Source organism: Spermophilus citellus (assembly GCF_964194105.1).
Source record: "Spermophilus citellus genome assembly, chromosome: 16".
Lineage (NCBI taxonomy): Eukaryota > Metazoa > Chordata > Mammalia > Rodentia > Sciuridae > Spermophilus > Spermophilus citellus.
Genome location: NC_138196.1, coordinates 33958579 through 33986127, shown reverse-complemented (window position 1 = coordinate 33986127; position 27549 = coordinate 33958579). Strand labels below are relative to the sequence as shown.

At 34.6% G+C, this 27549-nt stretch overlaps 1 protein-coding gene across 5 annotated transcripts in view; it reads left to right on the top strand.

The window, feature by feature from the left end:
- The window catches only part of NSD3 (nuclear receptor binding SET domain protein 3), a 108585-nt gene that overhangs the window by 37185 nt on the left and 43851 nt on the right, over positions 1-27549 (top strand). For all 5 annotated transcript variants that reach the window (XM_081269512.1, XM_081269514.1, XM_081269513.1 and 2 more), the window contains exons 3-7: positions 7894-7965; positions 8412-8574; positions 16335-16489; positions 18689-19204; positions 21066-21192. In XM_081269512.1, coding sequence (XP_081125638.1) covers positions 7894-7965; positions 8412-8574; positions 16335-16489; positions 18689-19204; positions 21066-21192 — 1033 coding nt within the window. The remainder of the gene's footprint in view (positions 1-7893; positions 7966-8411; positions 8575-16334; positions 16490-18688; positions 19205-21065; positions 21193-27549) is intronic.

Sequence of the window (27549 nt, the reverse complement as noted above, 5' to 3'; positions counted from 1 at the left end):
CACATATACATAGCTCCATAAGTTTCGAAAGTGTCAAATAAAGAAAATAAAACTAGGTAATGAGGTAAAGAGTTCTGCATCTCTAAGATGAAAGACTTTGAAACATAATTTCTGAAATGCCTGTTGGGTTCTTTTGTCATTTACCAGATACCTACTACTGAACCTAACTCATGTCTTTTATTGACTGCATATTGAGTAAATGAATACATGGAAGGAGAAAAGTCAACTTGTGCCCTCTGCTTTGTAACTTTGTGTGCTTTAAAATTTGGCATCCTTAATATGAACATCTATACTCCTTCCCCAGGACATGTTCACAGCAGCAATTCTTACCTAGATCTGCAGTGAAGAGACATGTGATGCACTGTGGCTTCAGGACATCACAAAATGCATGAATCCTGGATTTGATTATTGCCTGGAGACTGTCTTGCTGCCTTGTCTTGGTTTTGCTCTAGAGAATCTGGCAAATAGGGGACCAACCAATTTTATTTATTAGGTTAGACTTTTTGCCTTTATTGATAAAGTTAGTTAAAAAAATATATCTCAAAATAGAAAAAGGGCTGGAACCTACAGAGGCAAGATAAAATAGTCTGTTCTTTTCATAACTATTTTCTGCTTTATTAGAATCCAGGAAAAATTCAGTACAGTGATGGTTCTAGTAGTCACTTTACAGTCAGATTCTAAAATCAGTTTAGTCTTGTTGGATATCTGCTATGCCTAGCTCTTTATATCACTTAAACCTTCATTTAACTGTGGTATCTATGGATTAGAATGTTTAGATACAATTTAAGAGTTTTAGTAAAATCCTGCTGAGCACAATTTAATATTTAATTATTTAGGGTCTTAAAATATCTTGGAGTAAAGCAACATCAATTTGACCCAAGATATAGAGGTAGAAAATGGTATTGATTGCACTCAATATTACTAAAACCATTGCCCGAACATGGAATTTTGGGGGGAAATTCAAAGTTTTTTTTATCTTCTCTTTTACCCCCCTTTCTTTGTGCTATCTTCTGCCTCTTCCTTCCCTCTTTTTTCCTCTTTCCTTCCCTCCTTTAAAAAAATTAAAGATCCAATTTTGATTAATTGAAATTTTATCACACATGGGGGCAATTGTAAGCTTAAGAAGTAGGTACCATAAAAGTTGTCCTTCATCCGACCGTAGAACTTTAAAGCCAGAGCTCCCAAGGCTCTTGCTTATCTTGTGTTCTGCTTTTGCTAAACTAAGTAGGTGACTAAAGCTGAGCAAAGATTAATCTGCTTTGTAACTTTGTGTGTTTTAAAATTTGGCATCCTTAATATGAACATCTATACTCCTTCCCCAGGACAGTTGTTGTGTTTTTTGATTCCCTTATGCTTCCTAGTTTGTCCCTGGAGGACCTAGTACTTGTTTTAAGCAATATAGGGGGCTTAGAAGTAAAGGGAAGCTCAGAGAAGCATCTGCTGATTCCACTGGACAGCTCCTCCTAGATGCTTCAGAGAAGCAAAACCTACTTAGAACTGTAGGCCTGGAGAAAAAGCCTGAAATAATTGTCCTGGAGCTGGATTTGCTTTTTCTTGTCTGTCTTCCTTCCTTCCTTCTTTTCAAAAATTATTTTTGTTGGTGGATTATAATTATATATGTTAGTGGGATTTGTTGTTACATATTTATACATGTATGCAACATAATCTTTTCTTTCTGGTTGATGTTGTTCCCTAAAAGTCTACTAATAGGTTCTTTTTTTAGTAATCAAAATGATACACTTGAAAATTTAACCCACAGGAGCTCCAGTTGTAGCTCAGTGGTTGAGCACTTGCCTCAGTCAGTCAGGCACTGGGTTCAATTGTCAGCACCACATAAAAATAAATAAATTAAATAAAGATTGTGTTCATCTACAACTAAAAAATATTTTTTAAAAATTTAACACACAACTTTTTTTCTCAGTACTTGATGTGTACATATTTCCTCCCAGTTCTGAGCTGCTTGGGCAGCTATTACTTGGAACAACCTTAAGTATGTCTTCTCAACAATGAAAATGTGTCCAAATATCTAGGCAGCGGGAGACCTGAGATCACAACTGAAATTGTATATTTTAAAAATCTGCTTTGGCTGTTTTTCCTCCCACCAAATTAGAAACATGTGGAGATGTTTCTGCACTTCTTCTCCTTGGCAGGTGTAATGCCTCAGGCATTTGAGTGTAGGCCCTATTCAAACATTCATTGGTCTCCTTAACACTTCAGTGGTCTTATCCACCAAGACCAGTCTCATTAACTCTTAGCTTGCCATTTCCAAGTCTGTGGTTGGATCAGTCTCATTAACACTAAGTTAGAGGCTCATTTCACTATCTTCAGAGTATTAGGCCTCAAAGTTTGTAGAAAGTATTTACATACAAAATGTTCCTTTTGGACATGTTCTTTGCTTTTGTTTATTAACATATTTATTTATTTATTTATTTATTTATTTATTTATTTTTGTGGTACTGGGGATTATACCCAGGGACTCTCTAATACTAAGCCACATTTCCCTAACTCTCCTTCTTTCCTCCTCCTCCCCTTTTCCTTCTCCCGTTTAAAAAAATTATTTATTTATTCTAATCTGTTATACATGATGGCAAATGCAAGTATTAAGTTGCCCAGGCTGGCCTGAACTGGCAATCCTCCTGTCTCAGTCTCCCAGTCACTGGGATTATTGGGATGCACTACCACACCCAATTCCACATTTTTTGCTTTTAACATTATGAATCTTGGTATTCATAAAGTTAAAGAAAAATGCACAATTCATTGCCTCAAAAATTTTTTCCAATTTGAATGTTGATGTTAGTTTTCTGTTCTTTCTGGGGAATATGATTTTGTTTAGTATTCTTGAAAATTATGTAGGAGAGCTTAAAATTCTGCCAAATTTGATGCATTTTAGTGATTTTTTAAAAATATTTTTTAGATGTTGATGGACCTTTATTGGATTCATTTATTTATATGTGGTGCTGAGAATCGAACCCAGGGCCTCACACATGCTAGGCAAGTGCTCTTACCACTGAGCCACAACTCCAGCCCCCATTTTAGTGATTTTAATGAATGTTTTATTTTGTTTTAGCGATACTGGGGATGGAACCAGGGAGCACTCTTTGAAACAGGGTATTGCTAAATTACCTGGTCTGGCCTTGAACTTGTGATCTTTCTTGCCTCAGCCTCCCAAATTTCTGGGTTTTAGGTTTTAATACAATTACCAAACCAGAAATTTTTAAAAGGAATATTTAGGATAATGTAATTTATTATAGCTACTCTCTTAATATAATTTTTTCCTGTTTAACAGTCTTTAGCCGGGCTCAGTGGCACATGTTATCCCAGCAATTTAGGTGGCTGAGGCAAAAAAAAATTGAAAGTTCAAGGCCAGCCTCAGCAACTTAGCAAGACCTTTTCTCAAAAATAAAAATAAAGTAGCCGGACACAGTGGCACATGCTGTAATCTCATTGACTTGGGAGGCTGAGGCAGGAGGATCACTAGTTTGAGGCCAGCCTCAGCAACTTAGTGAGACCCTGTCTCAAAACAAACAAATAAAAAGTGCTGGGGATATGGCTCAGTATCCCTGGGTTCAATCCCCATTACCAAAAAAACTTTAAAGTAAAAAGGAATAGAGATGTAGCTAAGTGGGAGGGTGCTTTTTTAGTATGTGTGAGGCCCTTAGTCTAGTCCCCAGCCCCACCAAAAAAAAAGAGAGGTAGTAAGAAACTTTACTGTAATTCTTTTCTGGACAATAGGTCTTTCCATGTGGAATAAATAAATATATTTTTAAAGTCATGTATACACATAAACTTGTAAATTTAAAATTAATACAAATAGGGCTGGGGCTATAGCTCAGTGGCAGAGTGCTTGCCTCGCATGTGTGAGGCACTGGGTTCAGTCCTCAGCAGCACATAAAAATAAAATAAAAATAAAGGCATGTTGTCCATCTATAACTACAAAAAATTTTAAAAATACAAATAAAATTAATACGAATTGAACATAAAGAAGAGCTAATTTGGGGTGGGGTTGTAGCTCAGCAGCAGAGCGCTCGCCTAGCATGTGAGAGGCCCTGGGTTCTATCCTAAGTACCACATAAAAATAAAATAAAGATATTGTGTCCATCTACAACTAAAAAATAAAATATTTTAAAAAAAGAAGAGCTAATTCACAGTCATCATTTTCTCTGATGATTTCTCTTCCTAACATTCACTTTATTTAAACCTCCCTTATCTTTTTAACAGCTGTAATAGATTCAGAACTATTTTATCTTTTGGCATTTTTCTGAGTCATTATTTTTATTGTTATTATTTTTACTCAGGATTTGACTTCCATTGTCCATTTCTTCATAAAAGCTTCTCTTCTTGGGTCTGTGACCCTCTGCTATACTTGGTTTATCTTAATCTTCCTTTGGGCCCCAAAGATCTCCAAATACCTACTGGATATTTGTTTTGCAAATGCATTATCACATCTTATGCTATTTTAAAAAATATTTTTAGTTGTAGGTGGACACAGTACCGTCATGTTATTTATTTTTATGTGGTGCTGAGAATTGAACCCAGTGTTTCTCACACATGCTAAGCAAGCACTCTACCCCTGAGCCACAACCCCAGCCCCCATTTTATGCATGTTTACTCTATCTTGCACCGTCTTTATTTGACTTCTTTTCCCTCTCTTGTTTATATAAGAAAACTTAGAGTAAATCTTATTGGGTTTTCTTTCTCTTGTCACCTTTCTTTTAAAAATGACTATGAAAGTTTCAGTTCTTTGAAAGTGATTTTGACAGCATTTCAAATCGATCTGAATGAAGCACCAACAATCTGGAACAAACCCATAAAACAAAAAAGATAATGCATTTGAATAAGAAGATTTTGAAGGAAATTCTGTCATTAATCCAGAAAGGAAAAAAATGTTAATGGTTTTCAGATCAGTTCTTGCCATGATAGTCTTCTGTTGTATGATAAAGATTAGTCACTTCTTATCTATTTGCCCTTAAAATGAGGCCTAGAGACCCTTCCCTTTAGACCTCAAGAAGATTCAATGTGTGGTGGAGGGAGCCTCATTTTCACAGTTACCTGTTCTTCAGGTTGCCCTGTCTTCCTGCTGTAGCTTGGTTGGAATGAGGAGCCTTAAATGAAGCTATTGAATAAACCTATGTGAACATGGGCAGTAGTTCTAAACTATTATACACTATTATACACATTATACACTAGTGATCAAAAAAATTTTTTTTCCATTTGAACATATTTTTCTTTCTTTACTCAATGAGCAACTCTCAATAGATATTTATGGTACCACTATGAAAGTAACCGACATAGCTAATTTTGTGCCTCTCAGCCAATTGCCACTATCTTTTTAACCTGGAAGACTGCAAGGACCCCTAATTAAACATTCTGCTTTCCCTCTTTCTTCCAAAATACTCACTACCTAACAGCCAACAGGATCTTTTGTTTATTTTTATTTAGGGCAGTACTGGAAATTGAACCCTGGGGTGCTCTGCCACTGAGTCCCCAACCCTTTTTATTTTTTATTTCGAGATGAGGTTGTATTAAGTTGTCTGGGCTGGTCTCAAACTTGTAATCCTCTTGCCCCAGCCTCCAAAGTAGATGAGATTATAGGCATGCATGGCAGGATCTTTTTAAAACATAAATTGGTATTTGTTATTCATCTACCTACATCTCTTGAATGGCTTTTCATTGCACTTAAGATAGAATCCAAACACTTTACTATGGTTTACAAAGACCTTATATTCTAATCTGCCTCTCCACTCTTTGCAAGCTCTCTCTTCCTCTGGCAATTAGGTCATTAGTTGTGACCTTCTTAATTTTAGGTACCTTATACATTACTCCTTTTTCCTCCAGTGTTCTTTCCCCAGTTTTTGACTAAACTAATTCCTCCTTTGATTTTCAGATTGCAACTTTAGTAGAAAGGTCTTTCCTGATCTACACACACACACACACCATTCTCTCTCTAAATAGCTCTTACTTCCTAAGTGAATGTCTGCGTGGTCTGGGGATGTGGCTCAAGCGGTAGCGCGCTGGCCTGGTATGCGTGCGGCCCGGGTTCAATCCTCAGCACCACATACAAACTAAGTGAATGTCTGTGTTTCTGTTTGTTTAATTTCTGTCTTTCCAATGTATCTGTAAGTTTCTTGAGGTCAACACCACATCTGTTTGTTTCTAACAATTTAGAGGCCTGGATTCTAATACTGTTACTAGAGCTTCATCTGCACTTTTGAGTGAATATTGATACTTGCGGTTTGGGATTTTAGCCCAACATTCATAAAATACCATTGTCCTAACAGTTAAAAACCTTTTTGTACTTCTTTTACTTAATAAACCTTTGCTTTTACAACAGTGCCTTAAATGTCTTGAAATAATTGAGAATGAAAATTATAAGTAGAAGTAACTATGTTCTTTTAGTGGAATTAAGACCTTATTTAATATATCTGCCCTCTTCTTTTTTTTAAACTTGTGTACATGTCACTGAGATTGCCAATTTATTTATTTTTATTTTTTATTCTTTTTAGTTATACATGACAGTAGAATGTATTTTGACATATATACATGGAATATAACTTACCATTCTTGTGGTTATACATGATGTGGAGTTGGTTGTATATTCATGTGTGAACATAAGAAAATAATGTTCAATTCATTCTACTGTCTTTCCTATTCTACTGTATTCCCTATTCCCCCTCCCTTTCCTTCATTCCCCTTTGTCTAATCTATAGGATTTCTATTCTTCCCTACCTGTCCCCCTTATTTGTGTTAGCATCCTCATATCAGAGAGAATATTCAGCCTTTGTTTTTTGGGGATTGGCTTATTTCACTTAGCATACTATTCTCCAGTTTCATCCATTTACTTTATGCCCTCTTCTTGAGCTATCTGAATTCTATTCTCTGACAAATGAGAGACCAAAAATATTTTAAATTGCAGAAATAGTTTGCTTTTTACAGAAAATGTAGATGATAAAAAGTTTGAAAGAGCCTTCTTCATTATTTCCCTAATCTCATTCTCAAAAGATAATTACTGTTAGCAATTGGGTATACATTGTATGAAATATTTTCAAAACATATAAGCAATTTTAAAATAGAAGAATGGAAGATGTTGCTAGATGTATAGATCACTGGCATGAAATAATATTGTAGTTAGCATTCCTCTGGTAAGATTTTCTTACTTTGTTTCTGTAATTAAGTTTTTAAAATGTAATTGCTAAATTGAAGAGTATACATATTTTGAGTTTTTATACCCATTTCCAAGTTGCCTCATAGAAATTCATTTTTAAATAACATTTGTGGGGCTTATGATTAGAAAAGTAATGTGATGTTTATTAGAAGCAATTTAACAAATATTGAAAGCATCCTCCAAATATTTTATTACCTGGTAGTAACCATTTATATCCTTTGAGTCTTTTTTCTGTGTAGATAAAAAGATTATTTTTTCAAGATTAGAATTATTATATTCAGACTACTTTGCAATTTACTGTTTTCAAATAACATAGTTAATGTTATTTAAAATATATTGATATTCTCTTAATCTATACTGTAATTTATTTAATTCTACATTTTCAAACATTTACATTGTTTCTGTTATGTTGCTCTTACAATATGCACCTATTTATATACCTACTCATATATTTTTTGCACCTTTCGGTACTTTTTCAATATACATTTTTAGAAATAGATTTGCTGGTTCAGAGACTTAAAAGTTTAAGGATTTTCACATTTATTACCAAATTGCTGCCCAGAAAAGTTCCAGGTTACATTTTATGAGCAATTTCAGAGTTCCCCTTTTTTCCCTGAAATCTGATAGAATTAAACAACAAAAAACAATTTAGTTGATTTTTTTTTTTCCTTAAGTCACTGTTCTTTGGTTTACTGCCACTTTATTCTATTCCTCTATGGCTTTTCACCTAGAGACCAAATGAGAGGGTGGACACCATACCCGAAAAAACAAGAGAAGAGCCAGTACTCAAAGAAGCCACCCCGGTGAGTTACTTTGTCCAATACTGTCTGACCAGCTGTGGTGTAAGAAGAATGTGAAAGTAACACAGTTAATTGTAATACAGTTCCCTTCTTCTTTATTTCAGAAAGTATACTGAAATAAATCTCAGAGCTGGTTTAAGAGATAGATATTTAACCGTGCATTATTTTCCATTTAAAAACTGTCATCAATTTTTTTATTATTCACATAAATCCTCAAGATGCCTTATCAGCAATTTAGCAACAGAAGCCTTTCATCTTATTTTTAATATTTGAGGCTTATTAATTTTTTCCTCTTCTTCTCCTTGGTAGTTATAGGTAGCAGGTATCAGATAAAAGTATAATTGAAGATAAATTTTACATTGTTAGCATTTTTAAGGTACCTTACATAGTATAAGGTTTCTTTTTTAAAGAAAAATTTCTGATGGGAGTTTTGTGACCTTTTCCTGTAGATTCAGCCAGGACTGTCTTCTGTTCCAACAACAGAAGTATCCACTGGTGTTAAGTTCCAGGTTGGAGATCTTGTGTGGTCCAAGGTGGGAACCTATCCTTGGTGGCCTTGTATGGTTTCAAGTGATCCCCAGCTTGAGGTTCATACCAAAATTAATACAAGAGGTAAGAAATTACATAAATAGATATTGAATAGAAAGTTGGTAGTAAATAAAAGTGAATTTTAAATGTATGTGAATATAAGAATATATGTGTAATGTACAATCTGCTTTAAAAGTATATTAGGTTTTGGTGACCAGTGGAATAATTATAGTCATCTTAACTTGCAGAGATCCTCTATAACTGATGTAGTCCTTATTTTCCCTTATAATAGCTTCATTTGCTTATAATATCTCTCACACCCTTTTAAAATTTTTTTTAAATTAATTTATTTTGAAATAGTAAGGAGTGAACCTAATGCGGGCATACACCCCACCACTGAGCTACATACCTACCCCTTTTTATTTTTGAGGCAGATTCTGGGCTTAGTTGCCCTGACTAGCCTCATATTTGCAATCCTCCTGTCTTAGTCTCTTGAATATCTGAGACAGGTATGGGCCAAGTCTTCTTCTTCTTTTTTTTTTTTTTAGTTTTCGGCGGACACAACATCTTTGTTGGTATGTGGTGCTGAAGATCGAACCCGGGCCGCACACATGCCAGGCGAGTGCGCTACCGCTTGAGCCACATCCCCAGCCCCCCAAGTCTTCTTTGAACATTTTTATTTCCATCATTTTCTCCTATACATAGTACTATTTTTTACCCAGACAAGTACTTTTCAACTTGATAAATTTTGCAGGATGCTTTTTCCCTTCTCTGCTCCATTTTTGAATCTGTAAATTTACTGTGGCTTCCCTATATGTTTGGTATTACATAGAAGCATAGCTTAAATCTGTCTATATATAACATAGAATTTTAAGAATGTCAAAAATTAAGAAAAGATATATTTACACTTCTCTCTTTCTCTCTCTCTCCCTCCCTCCCTCTCTCTCTCTCTTTCTCTCTCTCTCTCTCTCTCTTAACCAAAACATGATATGGACTAGATTCCTGAGATTGTAGCATTAGGAAGGGACTAGCTTTGTAGCCCAAGGAATGTTTGAGCTCAAAACTTACTCCTGGATATTTGCTTTGTGAACTCGCTCTAGTTGTATGTTGAGTTCCTCATTGTCTATGACTGCTTTGCACCTAATTTTTTTTCTTTCACTTAAAGACAATTCTGTTGGTTCTATTAAGAAAGAGGCGGGGGGGGGGGTCCACTTAAGTCTGGTATATCAGGTTTGTAACACCATCAGCCATATCCATGAAACTTTGCTATGTAGGCCAGAATCTGCCTTCATATAGCAATGTGTCTTGACCATTTTTCATCTTGTCAGTATTATGTGCTGATTAAAAGTTGGGAGAATAGAAGTGTTAGTGTGGCAGAAGTGAAAAACCAGCATTGTTGAGTGTGTACTTTTTTTCATGTGTTTTCTTTTTGCAATTCTTACAGCCTCAACACCATGAAGTAGGTAGTATTATGTCCTATGTTTCAGATAAGTAGTCTCAAAGAAACCTCTTTCTATAACCCCTACTATTGAACATTACTTAGATGTCAGAGGGAAATCTCTTGAATTTATCCTGTCATAGTTGATAGAAGTTGGGGGAGGCAATTGTTGTTCATGTGTTTATATAAGAAGGGTATTGGAACAGTATCTCTGAAGCACCTCACACCTCTAATAACCCATGATTCTATGAGTTGGGAAGAAAAGATAGGATTCTCTAAGACAGCCAAGTCTTCTAAAATAAAACAATTCCTGTCCCTATCTGGGCCTCCAGAATACTCTCAAAAATTGTATCCTAAGAGAGTGGTGGGTCTTCAGTTCTCACCTCAAGGGATCATTCTTTTGAGATGTTTCATATTTAATTTCTTCCTGAAAATCTTCTGATTTCAGCTTTTTTATGAGATACAAATGAGAGCACAATTTATGCCTCATCTGTATTTTAAAGGAAGTATTTAGACTTAGTTATGTTAATGAAAACTAATCCAGTCTGGTATCCCCTAGGCAGTCTCCTAACTTTAATGCCAGAAAAACTGATTTTGTTTATTATTACCACCAGCAATCTGAGAACTTAGGTTAAAAAAGAATGCATATTTTGATAAAAATCTAAAATGTTCTTTTTGTCTTGTTGAGATATAATTCACATACCACAAAATTTATCCCTTTGAAGGGTGCAGTTCAATATTTTTTAGTACATCACAGAGTTGTACAGCCATCACCACAACCTAATTTAAAAAATATTTTTATCACCCCCCAAAAGAAATTCTATATCCATTTGTTGTCACACCCCACCCCCAATCCTATGCTATGAGTAACTACTGCCTTTCTATAGATTTTCCTATTTATCTGACTTCTTTCACCAAGCATGATTTTGAGGTACATCCATATTTTAGCATGTATCAGTACTTTATCCCTTTTTATCATCAAATAGTATGCTCTCATATGGCTTTGTAGGATATTAAAGGAAGTAGTTTCCTGACAGTTTTTCTAAAAACCAACATAACATAAAAAAAAAACCACAACATAAAAAATTTTGTTGATTATGTTTCATACCTGATGATTGGGAAGCTTTTGTGTTGCTTATTATCTGAGTTATTTTGTAAATTTTTTCTTCATCATATATAGTAATTGTTGGTTTCTATATTGTTATTAGTAATTATTGATACTAGATTCTTAGTCTTGGAAGTGTATTTAATGGTTTTGCACACCATTAATAATAATAAAAATTCTTTGCAAGACCATGTTGAAAGATGTTTGGATAACATTTCTATTTTCAGTTGTATTTCATTGTTTAGGTCTCATTTTAAGTTTAAAAGCTAAAAATTAAATGCTTTTTCTGCTTTTGAAAATATTGTGTTCAATAAACCTAACAAGTATATACGGGGGTAGATGAATAATATTCCATTGCATGATATAGCATGTTCTCTTTATCCACTTACTTATTGACAGATAGGTTTTTTATTTAGTATTTTTTTTCAGAGTTTCATTCATTTGCTCCACGAATATTTACACAAATATTTGATCCACAAATATTTAGAGTAATGACTACATGTGAGGCATAGCTTAAGGAGATGGAGAAATAGCACTTGAAAAAATGGATCAAAAATCCCTCCCCTCATGATATTTACATTCTGGTTGAAGAGACAGACTGTAAATAAGATAAATAACTAAAATATATAGTATGCTAAATAGACATGTGAAGTGGAAAAAACAAAGCACAGAAGGGGAGTTGGATAGTAACTAGAAGGGGGCCACAAAAGGAACTTTCTGGGGATCGATTGGCATTTTCCACTTCATTTGTTTCATTTTATTTATTTTATTTTTAGTTATACATGACAGTAGAATATATTTCTGCAGAATATGCATAATCTTATTCTGTTAGGTTCCCACTCTTGTGGTCATTCATACATGATGTGGAGTTGCCCTTGTCATATATATAAATACAAGGCTAGGAAAGTTATGACCAAGTAATTCTACTGTCTTTTCTATTCCCCTCCACTTCTTGATATAGATGCTGACTATATGAGCGTGCTCAGTTTGTGAAAATTCAGTATATGTACGCTTAAGATTTGTGCACTATTCTGTACATATTGTACTTTAATAAAAAGTTTTTTAAGCCTGTGTATGTGGGGGGTGGTGCACATACTCTCAACTTCAAAGTGTCAGAATATGTAACTATAATTAAAAGTTTGGAGGTAATTCCTTTTCTGTTTGTATAATTAATAGATATGTAAATAAAGATTTTTATTGAGAATTTTAATTAGTATTACATGATACCTATTTTTACTTTTTTTACTAAATAATTTGCTTTTATTTATAAAGTATTTCATGTCTACTGCTTGAAAATAGAGTAGTTTGCAGTAATAATTTGTAAAACTACATTTTAAAAAATTTATAACAGTATTTAAAAATTATAAAACAATTATTAAAATTAACAAAGTGCATTAAGTAACTTATTTTTTATTTTTTTTATTTATATATGACAGCGGAATGCATTACAATTCTTATTACACATACAGAGCACAATTTTTCATATCTCTAGTTCTATTTTTACTTTTAACCCCAGCAATATTTTTTAAGTTTAAAACTAAATGGCTTTATCTTTGCCTTATTTTTCTTTTTTTTAATATATATTTTTTAGTTGTAGATGAGCACAATACCTTTATTTTGTTTATTTATTTTTATATGGTGCTGAGGATCAAGTCCAGTGCCTCACACATGCTAGACAAGTGCTCTACCATTGAGCTACAACACCAGTCCTGCCTTATTTTTCTTATATAAAAATATATGGGCACTGTAGCATTCTCCAATAATCCCAGTGATTTGGGAAGCTGAGGCAGGAGGAGGCCAAATTTGAGGCCAGCCTTAGCAACTTTAGTAAGACCCTGTCTCAAAATAATAAAATAAAAAAGGGCTGGACATATAGCTCAGTGGTGGAGTACACCTGGGTTCAATTCTCAGTATTCCTCCCTAAAAAGGTTTTTTCACATTTTTCTGTAGAAAATTTAGTTCATTATTCAGAAACAGATTTGCTTGTTTTTTTTTGTTTTTCATGTCTTAAGGTTTTTGTTTCCCTCTTATAGTTTTTAGTTACAAAAAAAAGCACTAACAAATAGGCAGATTGTCTGACCTTCTTCCTCTAAAGTAAGTATTCAGTGGAAGAGTTGAAAATATAGATGAAGGGCTGGAGATACAGCTCAGTTGGTAGAGTGCTTGCCTCACATGCGCAAGGCCCTGGGTTCAATCCCCAGCACCACAAAAAGAAAAAAGAAAGAAAGAAAATAGAGATGAAAATGATATTATGTCCCCTATGAATTCTAGTTTTTGTGTTTTTAACTGTAAAGTCCACTGGAATTATGTTTGCTTCTGAATGAGTAACTTTGACTTTTGGGAACAGATTATGTGCTAGATTCTTTTAATTCTACTTCCTATACCAATCCATCTAACCTCCAAACTCACCTAATTAGTTTAGGTTATATTTCTGTTTTTCTCCCCTAAATTGGATGCTTGGATTTTTTTTTAATATTTATTTTTTAGTTGTAGTTGGACACAATATCTTTATTTTGTTTATTTATTTTTATGTGGTGCTGAGGATCGAACCCAGGGCTTCGCACGTGCTAGGGGAGCGCTCTACTGCTGAGCCACAACCCCAGCCCCAGTTGCTTGGATTTTTGATAAATTTTCCTTGATTTTTTTAGAATTAGATTTGTGCTTGGTTCTTTCTTCTCAGATTAAATGTGGAAATCTAGGTTGTGTGTGTTTCTCTCCTATTAGGCTATTTTGCATATGAAATGTTAATTTGTTTCCAAAATAATGCCTTAGATAAGGCATTTTTCATTAGTGTATAATAAGATGTGTCAAACCTAAACTGTAATAGATTTTAGTTGATGACATCAGTACACTCTCAGCCTATCTGCATTGTTTTTCTAGTCACATCTATGTTTTGTCTTTTTCCCTACCTGAATTATCATGGACTCTTTGAGAAGACCCATTTCCTTCATTTTTCTATTGATCTGATACTTTTTCTCTAGAACAGTGTTTTTCAAATTATCTCTGATAGAAGACCAGTTTTTGTTCTTTAAAGTTTTTAGTCCACCATAGATCAATACTTATATAAAATTAAAAAAGCTTATTTTTAAAAAATGAAAGCCTCCCCACCCCATTCCAATACAGAATACAAGATCTCTGACCTTATGTCTAGGTGTCTTGATAATATCAAATTGATAAAATAGTTTCTAAATGCTTACTGTCATCTCTATTACTTAGTTTGTTACGGTCTGGCTTATTCGGACCATGCTTTCAAAGTACCACTGGTGCTTCTAAGACTTTAATACTAGGGATTGAACCCAAGGATGCTTAACCACTAAGCTATATTCCCAGCCTTCTTTTTAAATTTTTTTTAAACATTTATTTATTTTTGGTACCATGTATTAAACCTAGGCTGCTTAACCACTGCATCTCATCCGTAGCCCTTTTTATTTTGAGACAGGGTCTTGCTAAGTTGCCAAGGCTAACAATCCTCCTTAAACTTTCAATCCTCCTGCCTCAGCCTCCTAAGTAGCTGGAATTATAGATATTTGCCACAGTGCACAGTGTAGCACTGCTCTTAAACAGCAGTTCTTGGGTATTTTGGTCCCAGGACTCTTTTTACCAAAATGTTTTTGTTTATAGATTTTTTTTTTATTTATATGTGACAGCGGAATGAATTACAATTCTTGTTACACATATAGAGCACAATTTTTCATATCTCTGGTTGTATACAAAGTATAATTTTGTAGGTTATATCTATTACTATTTATATTGAGAAATTTTTAAAAATATGTACTAATTTATTTAAAATAATACTTTCTTATATTAATTAAATTTTTTGAAAAACCTTTTTCCCAATAAATATTAATGAGAAAAGTGGTATTGTTTACATTTTTGTAAATCTCATTAGTCTCTGGCTTAATGAAGATGCTGGATTCTGATACTTCTCCATTCTGTCATAATTTATTGTTTTGGTTACAGTAAATATACTACCTCAAACAAATTTTCAGAAGGGAAAGGAAAGAGTATTTTAATAACCTTTTTAGATAATTGTGGATATTTTTCTTTGATATTAAACCAAAGCTCAACAAGTGGTGGGTTAATTACAATGTAGAATCTGAAATAATTTCAATGAGCTTTTTGTACTTTGTTACATAAAAATTCACTGGTTTTACTTGCACTTTGTATGAATCTTTTATCTTTCATGATTTTATAACATCTTGCATGTATTGCCCATTTAAAAACTCTTGGTTCCTGAATCATGTGGCTTTTTCAAATATTGACACATTCCCTTATAGATATTCTTTTAAAAATTGATTATTGGGAACCTGGCAGACTCTGGAGCAAAGACAAATTTTTCAGAATTCTAATTTTGCTTGAAAGATCAGATTTTATTATTGGCAAAAATAGTGTTGTTTTCCTTGAAGTAAGAAAGATCATTTTCAAGGAGATACCTGCCAAATACTCAAGTTTGAATTACTGTAGTTCTTTCAGTCACACTTTCTAGTAAAAATAGTATTTATGGAAACATGGCCAAGTCACCCTGCTTCTCAATCACACTAATGTATTTTTTCAAGACAACAGGCATATTCCTATCTGCAAAAGTGTTTTATTAATTCTTTTATTTCATCACACAGAGTATTGAAGGGGCCTGTATTCAAGGCCCAAGATTTAGTAAAATTAATAATTTGGACCTCTTCAACAGTGATAAATAGACTTTTTAAAAAAAGTGCCACTTTATGGCTATGAAAAACACAGTAACAGTGGTGCAGTTTGGGGCCTTCTGTTTGTCTCTATTTGTGCTAGGATGCCAGCAGTCTCTTCTGCTGTTGTTTTTGCACTAGCAAAAATGTAAACGTCAACATAATGAGAAAGACAAATAATTATTATGAAAATGGTTTTGACCTCACAGAATCCCTGAAATAGCCTCACATTTATTTAGCTTAGAAGAACAACTTGATTAGTATTTGGCTTTTAAAAGTCTGAGGAAACATCTCAAAAGATTTTTTGAAGGAAACATTATTAATTTATACCCTAGTTGGTTTGTAAAAAGATTGGAGGCAAATAAAAATAAATCTGATAATTAGCAGACTTCCTACTTTTGTTCTTTTATAACTTGCTGCTCTGATTTTAATCATCTGGAGTGATTTTTACAATAGCTATTAGTTGTATAATTGGTAAGTATTGGGATATATCTTTGGATAATTCAAAATATCTGGGTTTTAATGGGAGTGATACTGAGGAACCTGGGGTAGAGGTCCTTTTGGCAGTGTATGTGGATGCTTACATTCTGAAATGATTAATAAGAATTTTTATTTACAGGTGCCCGGGAATATCATGTTCAATTTTTTAGCAACCAGCCAGAGAGGGCATGGGTTCATGAAAAGCGGGTACGGGAATATAAAGGTCATAAACAATATGAAGAATTACTGGCTGAGGCAACCAAACAAGCCAGCAATCACTCTGAAAAGCAAAAGGTAACTCAGTATCTTATTAATATGTTTATTAGTCTGGTTTTTTTTTTTTTTTTGGTTGGGTGCTGGAGATCAAATCCAGGGGCTTGGGTTTGATCAAATGCTTTCCCACAAAGGTACATACCAGGTTCTTTAATTTGATACTGGGAGTTGAACCCAGAAACATTTTACCACTGAGTTAGATCTATAGTCCTCTTTTAAATTTATTTTTTATTTTGAGATAGGGTCTCACTAAGTTGCTGAAGATCTTGCTAAGGTACTGAGACTAGCCTCAAACTTGAAATTCTCTTGCCTCAGCCTCTTCAGTTTCTGGGATTATGGGCATGTGCCACCACAACTGGTGTATATATTTTTAAAGAATTTAATAATTTAGAATAATTTTTCATACTTGAATTCAGACAACTGTTAGAATGATTTGTTATTTTTAACTTTTTAAAGCTCAGTTTTAATAACTGTAAATGATCAGTAAGTTTGTAAGTACGTTAATAAGTTTTACATAAAAACATTGTTATATAAACAACGTATTACTCTTATAAACCTTAACTATCTGCTTAATACAATTCTGTAAATTGTATGTTGAGCACATGTTAGTGAAATGTAGAGTTTGCCAGGGATTTTTAATCATTTTCCTCCTTTAGCATTGTTAAGTAATTCCTCTATTTTTTTTGTGGGGGGGTGGGCCGGGTACAGGGGATTGAACTCAGGGGCACTCTACCACTGAGCCACATCCTCATCCCTATTTTGTATTGTATTTAGAGACACGGTCTCATTGAGTTGCTTAACACCTCACAGTTGCTGAGGCTGGCTTTGAACTTGCAATCCTCCTGCCTCAGCTTCCAGGGCCGCTGGGACTGTAGACATGCCGGCTCGTTATTCCTCCTTTTTAAAAATTTAAATTTAATTGTGTGTGTATGTGTTAGATTTTTATTTTTGTTTTTGTTTGGTGTGTGTGTGTGTGTGTGTGTGTGTGTGTAGTGCTGGGATCAAACCCAGAGCCTCTTGCATGCTAGTTAAGTGCTCTACCTCTGAGCTACATCCTCAGCCTAAAGATTTTAAATTCTTCTTTACTCTTAATTAAGAAAGTTGTTTTAAGAAAATAAAGACTTTACAAGTGATGGAACCAGGAAATATGATTTATATGGTGGTGGATAGAAATTTGATGTAAACTCTTGATGATCTGTCTAGTCAAGCTATTTTTGGTTTATTTGTTTGGTTGGTTTTGGGGTGTGCTAGGGATGGTATCCAGGGCCTTGCTCATGCTAGGCAAGTGTCCTACCACTGAGCTGCATGCTCAGCCCAGAGATTTTAAATTCAACTAATTACAATGTGGGTCTCTTGTGATTCAGAAATTTGACATTTTTATACTTTAAAGGCTAAGTTTTGCCACAGATTTTGATTAATTTTTATCAGGTTTACATTTTATAGATTTAAATATCAGTATTTGACATAGACAATACCATCTCATAGTTTTATTAACTAGTTTCGGTCAGTTTAGCTATCTGAATAACTCCTAATTTTTTCAGTCACCTCCTATACTTCTATACCTGTTTTATTCATCTCATACACCTTGAGCTTTCTTATCTCTTGCCAATATAGTCTTCTAATTAGTCCTGGACTTAAAAGGCCTGTGGAAATTGTGATCCAAGCTTATTTTTCTTTCAAACATACCTGTTTTTCTTCATCTTGTTCCTTGTGTTCATGCCTTTTGCTTCATTCTGTCCTGTCTGCATTATGGTACAGACTAGCAGTACATCTTTAAATGTTAGCTTTCTGCAGGTAGTTTTGATGTGGTGATCACTCTCCACAGCACCCTGACTTACCTACCCCGAATCCCTAAAAATGGAGAGAAAATAGAAACTTTGGGTCATTTTTAATGTTAGTGTTAATTGGTTACAAGAAGTAATTATTTTTGTAATCCTTCTTCTCTCTTCCCTTGTTATCGATAGCTTTTTATGAATATGAATGAGGACGACTCCCTCTTGGGGACTTGTGCAGCAGAGTGGTCCAAAGAAGGATATAAAAATAGACCTTTATGCTATCTAATAGAGTAATGCTAATTTGTCACAAGTTATGGAGTTAGAACATTCAGTTATTTTGAACTCAAAATATTAATGTACACTGGAAAGATAATAGGATATATGTTGGTTTTAGTGTACCTCCTAGATGAAAGCATGTCACATAATGGTTGTAACTTTTTTAAAGATTCGGAAACCCCGACCACAGAGAGAACGTGCCCAATGGGATATTGGCATCGCCCACGCAGAGAAAGCATTGAAAATGACTCGAGAAGAAAGAATAGAACAGTATACTTTCATCTATATTGATAAACAGCCTGAAGAGGTTTTATCCCAAGCAAAAAAGAATGTTGCTTCCAAGACTGAAGTTAAAAAAACCCGGAGACCCAGATCTGTGCTGAATACTCAGCCTGAACAAACTGATGCTGGGGAGGTGGCCTCCTCACAGTCGAGGACTGAGATTCGGAGACAGAGCCAGAGGCGGCACACAAGCGTGGAAGAAGAAGAACCACCTCCTGTTAAAATAGCTTGGAAAACTGCAGCTGCTCGGAAATCCTTACCAGCTTCCATTACAATGCACAAAGGGAGCCTGGATTTACAGAAATGTAACATGTCTCCAGTTGTGAAAATTGAACAAGTATTTGCTCTTCAGAATGCAACAGGAGATGGGAAATTTATCGATCAATTTGTTTATTCCACAAAGGTAACCTCCTTTTTTTATGGACTCTTGGGGAAGGGTATTTTAAACACAGTTAACCTTGGCGTTTAAAATAATAACATAAGGATATATTTAAATGCTTTTTGTATCTACCACATTTAAAATATACAATCATGTTTACTCTTTCCACAAAGAATACATAGGCAAAAAGACTGTTTTTCTTCTGTTTTTTCTCCCCTCTTTTGTAATATTCCCATCTGTAGTCGATTAATCTTGAGCTATGCAGCCAAAATTGAGCTTAGCTCCCAAAAGTCATGGGAAAAAACTGGGCAATTTGCCTGTTTCTAGTTTGTATAGTTAAGGTTTTTTTGTTGTTGCAAAGTTTGCTTCTTATTAAAATTATTTTTTTCAGTTATCTGAATTAGCCACTGCTATAAAAACTACTGTAATAATTGTGCCTGCTGGCCTGTTCTGTTGTACCAGCAGTTTTGTTAGACCCCTTTTGGCTTAGATTGTCTAACTGCATTTTAGAGAAATTCCAGTACTATGTTTGTCCCTCCCTTAATTAATTGTGGTGATAACTTGGGTAATGGGTAGAAATAGCCTCTACAAACTGATTGTCTCCATCAGGCTGCCCTGGGCCTCTATTTAATACACATATACTTTAGCTTCAAGACATTAAAACTCTTTCATAACTTTAGTATTATCTATATACCTTCTCGCCAACATCCCAAAATTTTGAGTTTATGATTTTGATTTAGTTGTAGCTCACACACGTGCACTTTAAAGAATTCTGTGCTTATTTTTTTCAAACATAGTCATGTGGACATTAAAATAATTAATTAAATATAGGAATGCCCCATCAGCAATATATTTTCTTTTTTTTTTTTCTTTTGGTACTTAGGGATTGAACCTAGGGGTGCTTAACCACTGAGCCATATCCCCAACCCTTTTCTTATATTTTATTTAGAGACAGGGTCTGCTGAGTTATTTATGGCCTTGATAGGTTGCTGAGGCTGGCTTTGAACTCATAATCCTCCTGCCTCAGTCTCCCAAGCTGCCGGAATTTCAGGCATGTGCCACCACGCCCAGCAGCAGTAATATATTTTCTGCCGTAAGTTCAACGGATTTCAGTAAGGCTAAACTACTTGCAGAAGCTTAATTTACAGTTTCTACTTGATTGTTTTCATGACAAATGAATATTTTGCACCTTTTAAAAAATGTGAATTGGCTTTATTCTTAGAGCTACTTTTATCTGTTTCTGTATGCACAAATCAAATTTTATCACTCCTCCTCCCCCAAGAATGCTACTTAAGATTTGAGATAAAATTGAATTTTTAAAACTCTATTTTAAAATATACATTAACAAATTACTTCTTTACTTCTATTCCATTACATTAAAAATACCTAAATTGAGACCTCAATTAATTGTATCTTCCTCTGTCTTCTCCAAATTGTTTATTTGGTCACATTTTGATCATTATGAATGATATTTCTGTATCTAAGGATGTTCTTGTTTCTTAAGCCATGTCAATTTTTCTGTTTTTATTACTTTGCTGAAAGAAAATGATTGGAATTATCTTACTATTATATGTGTAAAGGAAGAAATAATTCAGACTAGAAAATATTTTGTTTATGACAGAAAATAGGGTAAATAGACTCATTTTTAAGGAATATTTATTGTCTAGACTTAGATAGTTTTTACCTTCCACATCATTTTATTGTACCTTTTAGAATATATACTGTGATACCTTAATAAAATTGTTTCAATACTAGCTAGGATACATTAAATGTAATTAAAGGCCATATAAATTCAAGCAAATTATGATCAAGGTAAGCCATCTTTATAAGTCCATGATGCTATTTGCCTGATAATCAATTATTTTTACTTTGCCTTATTTTAAAGGGAATTGGTAACAAAACAGAAATAAGTGTCAGGGGGCAAGACAGGCTTATAATTTCTTCACCAAACCAGAGAAATGAAAAACCAACACAGAATATATCATCTCCTGAAGCAACATCTGGTCTAACAGGTGGGTATAAATGAGTAGTATATAGATTCACTTTGAGAAGTCTCTTTTCTGCAATAACATGGTAGCTCTGTTCCAAGAAACTTCTGTTATCAAAAGTAAATTACAGGCCAGGCGCCGTGGCACACACTTATAATCCCAGCAGTTTGGGAGGCTGAGGCAGGAGGATCATGAGTTCAAAGCCAGCCTCAGCAAAAAGCAAGACACTAAGCAACTCAGTGAGACCCTGTCTCTAAATAAAATACAAAAAGAGGGCTGGGGATGTGGCTCAGTGATCGATTTTGCCTCTGAGTACAATCTCCAGTACCCAAAAACAACAAAAAAGTTGAATTTTAAAAGCAACTATTTCATTAGGAAAGAACGGGTTGGAAGCTAGAGAGCTTTATCCATAGTAACAGTTATTTTTTTCCTACAGGAGTTTAAATAATGGGTTGGTTCTATTAACCTATAGCAATAAAATCTTAATATGTATGAGTAAATGCACCATTTGATTCTCTTTCCATGAGAATAAAAGTTTTATATTTCTAGTACTTTTAGCATATTCTTACCATTTCTTCCTTTATCCTCTATTAAACAATCTGCAGATGCCAGAGCATTTTTCATTATTCTTAGTTGTGCTACAAGTGCCTGGGACCTAACTGTCCTAATGTAACCTGTTCTCTAATTAACAGATACATGAAAATGAGACTCTTATACTTTCTTAAAGAAAAAATGCCTATATTTGGTAATGTTGTGTCTTTGTTTGTTTGTTTGTTTGTTTGTAATACTGGGACTTGAACCCAGGGGTGCTCTACCATTGAATCACAAACCCAGCCCTTTTCATTTTGAGACAGGGCCTTGCTAAGTTGCCCAGATTGGCCTCGAACTTATAATATCCTGTCTCAGCCTCCAAGTTGCTGGGAATACAGGTGTACACCACCATAAAGTAATTTTTTAAGGAGACTGACTTACTAAGGTTCTGAAGAGTTTTAACTGACTGGTGGTTTGGTTTTTATAACAGTTTTTTTATCAGTAGTATTTCTGTAATACTGCTTCACAGAGCCATCAAGAAAACAGTTAAGTATTAATTGGCTTGGTATTTGAAATCTTAAAGAGACTTTGTTTTACTTTGTTCTTTTATTTATTTTTATTTTTTGGAATCAGTGAAGGAACTATATAACAGGAAAAAACAAAAATGATAAACTGTTTCTGTCTTACTGTATTTTGACAACACACTTAATTGAACTACATAGGTAGGTAGGGTTCCCCGCCCCCCCATACTAATTCTCTAATACCACCTGGGTGTCCTATGATTCAGTTCAATTCTCACACTTTCTACCTGAAGTTAGTGTCAGATCTCACAGGTTAAGGGTTCAGTCCCACAAGACTGCCTCTCCTTTAGATTTCTCCAGAATTTCTGATTGACCAGCTATACATTGAGGTTCTCATAATACCCTTCTGCGGTCCAGTCATTTGCCAGAGTGACTCACAGAACTCAGGAAGGTACTTAACGTTTACACATTTATCTTAAAGGGTATTACAAAAAGTACAGCAGTATAGGAGAGATGTATAGGGCAAAGTAAGTGTAAAGGGTTATGGAACTTCCATGTAGTTTCTGGGATCACCACTCTACCAGACACCTCCATGTGTTCCTGAGCCCAGATTTCTTCAGACCCTATGGTTCAGGGGTTTTATGGGAGCTTCATCACATAGACACAATCAGTTATTAACTCCATATTCAGCCTATCTCCTCTTCTTGGAGGATGGGGAAAACTTTTCATCATGGCTTTGTCTTTCTGGTGACCAGCCTCTTCCTAAGTGTCCACCAAGAGTTGCATTATTAGAACAGAAGACACATGGCCATCTAGAAAAATCCCAAGAGATTGGGAGCTCTGTGTGGGAAACTGGGGTCAAAGATCAAATATTAAAACAAAAGATGCACCTAGAATTTCTGTTATTTGGGGAATTCTCTGGGCCAGGAACCAGGAGGCAGAGACCAAATACATACATTTTATTATATCATAATATACATTTTATTGATCACAGTGTTATAGTAATCAAATAATATTCTAGAAGGGTCAGAGTCTTAAGACCTGAAGTAATATTCTTTAATTGGTAGTAACTCAGGCAAACCTGTGATGGAGAGGCATGAAGTTACAAATACTTTTGCAAGGAAATTTAAGTAAAATTCTGATTTATAAAAGCTAAATGAAGGAGCTGGATTTGTGGCTCAGTAGTGGAGTGCTTGCCTGACACATGTGAGGCACTGGGGTTAGTCCTCAGCACCACATAAAAATAAATGAAAAAATAAAGGTGTTATGTCCATTTACAACTAAAAAATATATTTAAAAAAAAAGCTAAATGAAAACAGTCACTGTTCAGAAAAGTATTTGAGTCAGCTTCCTAAAACAAGTGATGGGGGCTGTAGGATATGGAGAGGTAGTGCAGAGGACATGGAACACATACATTGGATGAAGCATATTAAACAGTATGCCTTCATGCAATATCTAGCTGGGAAAGGAAACTGAATTTTAAAAAGGAGGGAGTAGCAAGTTTCAGAAAATGGATGGTAACTTGTGTAATTTCAAAATACATAAAACAAAAAATACCATTTAATAAAATGAAATTATAATGTTGAAGGAATGAGAAAATAGACTTATTTTGCATTAACTAGTCATAATTAGAAATGTTTGCTTTCCTCTTTCTCTGGTGTATTGTAAATTATATAATATGTCCATATTATATTTAATTTGTGTATATGTATGTGTGTGTGTGTGCAGTCCTGGGGAATGATTCAGGGCCTTGCACATAAAGTGCTAGTGGGTAAGCATTTTACCACTGAGTTTTGTCCCCCGCCCTCTTCTTTCAATATATTTTTTAATATTTATTTTTTAGTTGTAGTTGGATACAATATCGTTAATTAATTAATTTATTTTTATGTGGTGCTGCGGATCAAACCCAGGGCCTTGACCGTGCTAGGCAAGCATTCTACCACTGAGCCACAACACTTGCCCCCTCTTCTTTCAATATTAAACATACCTTTTAGCCTCAACTTTTCATAGTTAGGCATATCAGTTTTGTTCTGTTGCTTTAAACTATTGTTGTCTCAATTTAAGTGTGATACTTGAAGGACCTTAATATTTGAAGTCCTAACTAAGGAGAAAGTAAATTATACTCTTATTTTACTGGAGTTTATTTTTTCCCTTTCCCTCTACTATGGAACATTTTATTTTTACATAATTTTTCACTGTAAGATTTAAACTTTATGAATTCTCATTTTCCTTTTATTGTTTAAGTAGAAGGTATAATTCTTTACATCTGGAAAAAGTGGACTTAGTACCTTCCCTAGGCAGGTGCATATAATTTAGGTTGTAAATTAAGATTGGACCTTACTTTAGGAATGGGTTCTCTAAAGTTTGGTCTGGATTTCAGTTTGATTACCATCTGTGATTGAAAAGCATACTTTTGTCTTTTTAAATGGCCATTTTGCATTTTTGTGAAAATAACTTTTAGTAGTGGAAAAGTCAGAAAAGAGACGTGTTTTCCCTTCAGAAATCAGTTGCCTTGTCTCAGCTGATGTTAACAGTTGAAAAAGCATTTCTGAGCTTTTTCTTAGTAAACATAGGGGATATATCAAATATATGGCACTGCTATGTTTTTGTAGTTTGAAGAATTATATTTTCTTTTTTTTTTTAAAGAGAGAGTGAGAGAGGAGAGAGAGAGAGAGAGAGAATTTTTAATATTTATTTTTTAGTTCTCGGCGGACACAACATCTTTGTTGGTATGTGGTGCTGAGGATCGAACCCGGGCCGCACGCATCAGGCAAGCGCGCTACCGCTTGAGCCACATCCCCAGCCCCTGAAGAATTATATTTTCATTTACACTAGTTTCTGAGCTGTTTTCCAGATCCCAAGATGCTCACCTCTTTTTTCTTGGAAAATGAAAATAGTACTTGTTTTCTGTTTCCAGAGTAATTCAAAGAAGTCATGTTGCCTACCCTTCTGTAAGGCAGTAGATAAAATCTCAACTGCACTTCATTGTGCAATTATAGTGTCATCCTCAGAACAAGTACAGGTTTTTGCTTGCTTTTTAAAAATTATTTATTTTTGTAGTTGTAGATGGACAGAATGCCTTTATTTTATTTGTTTATTTTTATGTGGTGCTGAGGATTGAACCCAATGCCTCACACATGCTAGGTAAACTCTCTACCACTGAACTACAGCCCCAGCTCTTTTGTTTGCTTTTAAGCAGTTTCATTTTCATTTTTGTCTGCCTTAGTAGTACTTGAATATTGGTGATTATACTGAAGAATGGATTTCTGGTATACCCTGGTGGGTCTATGAGAATAGGAGTTGTCTTGGTAAACATTTTCATCAGTGTAAGAATAGTGAGAGTAAAGGAAGAAGCCAACAGCTTTGTGACTTCTCTGCTAAAAAGTAACTAGAACTCCAAAATATAATAATATAAAACTACCTACTCCTCAGCAAAAACAAATTGGTGGGGTCTTTCTTTGTTTTGGCTTTGAACTAAGGTGAAGGAAGCCATTTACATATGTCTCAGAGCAGTTAAATTAGAAAATTTAAAGGTTACCTGGAAAGCTCTGTCAGAGTAGCTTCTTCCATCTGATTTTTTTCCTTTCTTTTTTTTTATTGGATTTTTTTAATATATGACAGCAGAATGCATTACAATTCATATTATACATATAGAGCACATTTTTTCATATTTCGGCTTGTATATAAAGTATATTCACACCAATTTGTGTCTTATACATGTACTTTGGATAATGGTGTTCATCACATTCCACCCCTCTGCCCTTTCTATAGAGTTCATCTCTTTCTCCCATGCTCTTTCTCCCTACTCCACTATGATTCAGCCTCCTTATATCAGAGAAAACATTCAGCATTTGTTTTTTGGGGATTGACTAACTTCACTTAGCATTATCGTCTCCAACGCCATCCGTTTACCTGAAAATGCCATGATTTTAAATTCTTTTTTAATGCTGAGTAATATTCCATTGTGTATATATGCCACTTTTTTTTTTTTATCCATTCATTTACTGAAGGGCATCTAGGTTGGTTCCACAGTTTAGCTGTTGTGAATTGTGCTGCTATAAACATTGATGTGGCTGTGTCCCTATAGTATGCTATTTTTAAGTCCTTTGGGTATAGACCGAGGACAGGGATAGCTGGGTCAAATGGTGGTTCCATTCCCAGTTTTCCAAGGAATCTCCATATGCTTTCCATATTGTCTGGCTTCCATCTGATTTTATAGGAGTTCTTAATATTTTATTTCTGAGGCAAGCAGAAGGAAGCACCAGTCAGGTGGTCCAAGTAGTGAAGAGAATAGCTGCTGTACTGAGGGTCACAGAACAAAATCATCCCTGACTTAGTGTTCTTTCAGTTGTGGTCTTCAGTGTAACTTATTTTTTCCAAAAATAAAGTCCATGTGAGTTTTAAAAATACTGTATTGTTTGAAAATCTTAGTTCTTGTTTTATCATTTATCATTAAAAAGCTTAATAATTCATTTCAGGTTGCTTTCCATTACTGATATTTCTAAAGTATAATTAAAATCCCTTGATAGTAAAATCAGTGGTTTGGTTTTGGTCACATTTTGGTGCCTTCCCTGATTTCTCACTATGATTATTAATAGATAGCAAAACTTAGATAAGTACACTAAACACTTAACTGTTTTACCTATATAATTGATTCAGTCTACTTGTTAGGATACAAAGTGTGTACTACTGATTAAATTGGGGGTGGGTGATTACCAGGGATTGAACCCAGGAATGCTTTACCACTGAGCTATCTTCCCAGCCCTTTTTGAGACAGGGTCTCACTAAGTTGCTTAGGGCCTCAGTCATTTGCTGAGGCTGTCCTCAAATTTGCAATCCTTTTACCATAACCTTCAAGTTACTGGGATTATAGGCATGCACACTGTACTGGACCAGATTATATTTTAAATCAGTAATTCCTGGTTTAAACAGGAATTTTTAACCTGTATCTTTAGTCCTTTCATCTCTTTAATTATATTTATTTACACTTTATATTATAAGCATTTTTACCTGTCCTCAAAACTAAATTGTGCTTCTGCTGTTTTGGTTTGACTTTATAATTTTAAAAAATCCAGCCCCCCCCCCCGCTTTTTTTTTTAAGAGAGAGAGAGAGAGAGAGAGAGAGAGAATTTTTTTAATATTTATTTTTTAGTATTCGGCAGACACAACATCTTTGTTTGTATGTGGTGCTGAGAACCGAACCCGAGCCGAATGCCAGGCGAGCGCGCTACCGCTTGAGCCACATCTCCAGCCCAAGTGCCCCTTTATTTGTATAACAAGTTTCCTTTGTGGATCCCAGTCTTGGCTTACCCACTGTTACAATTATATA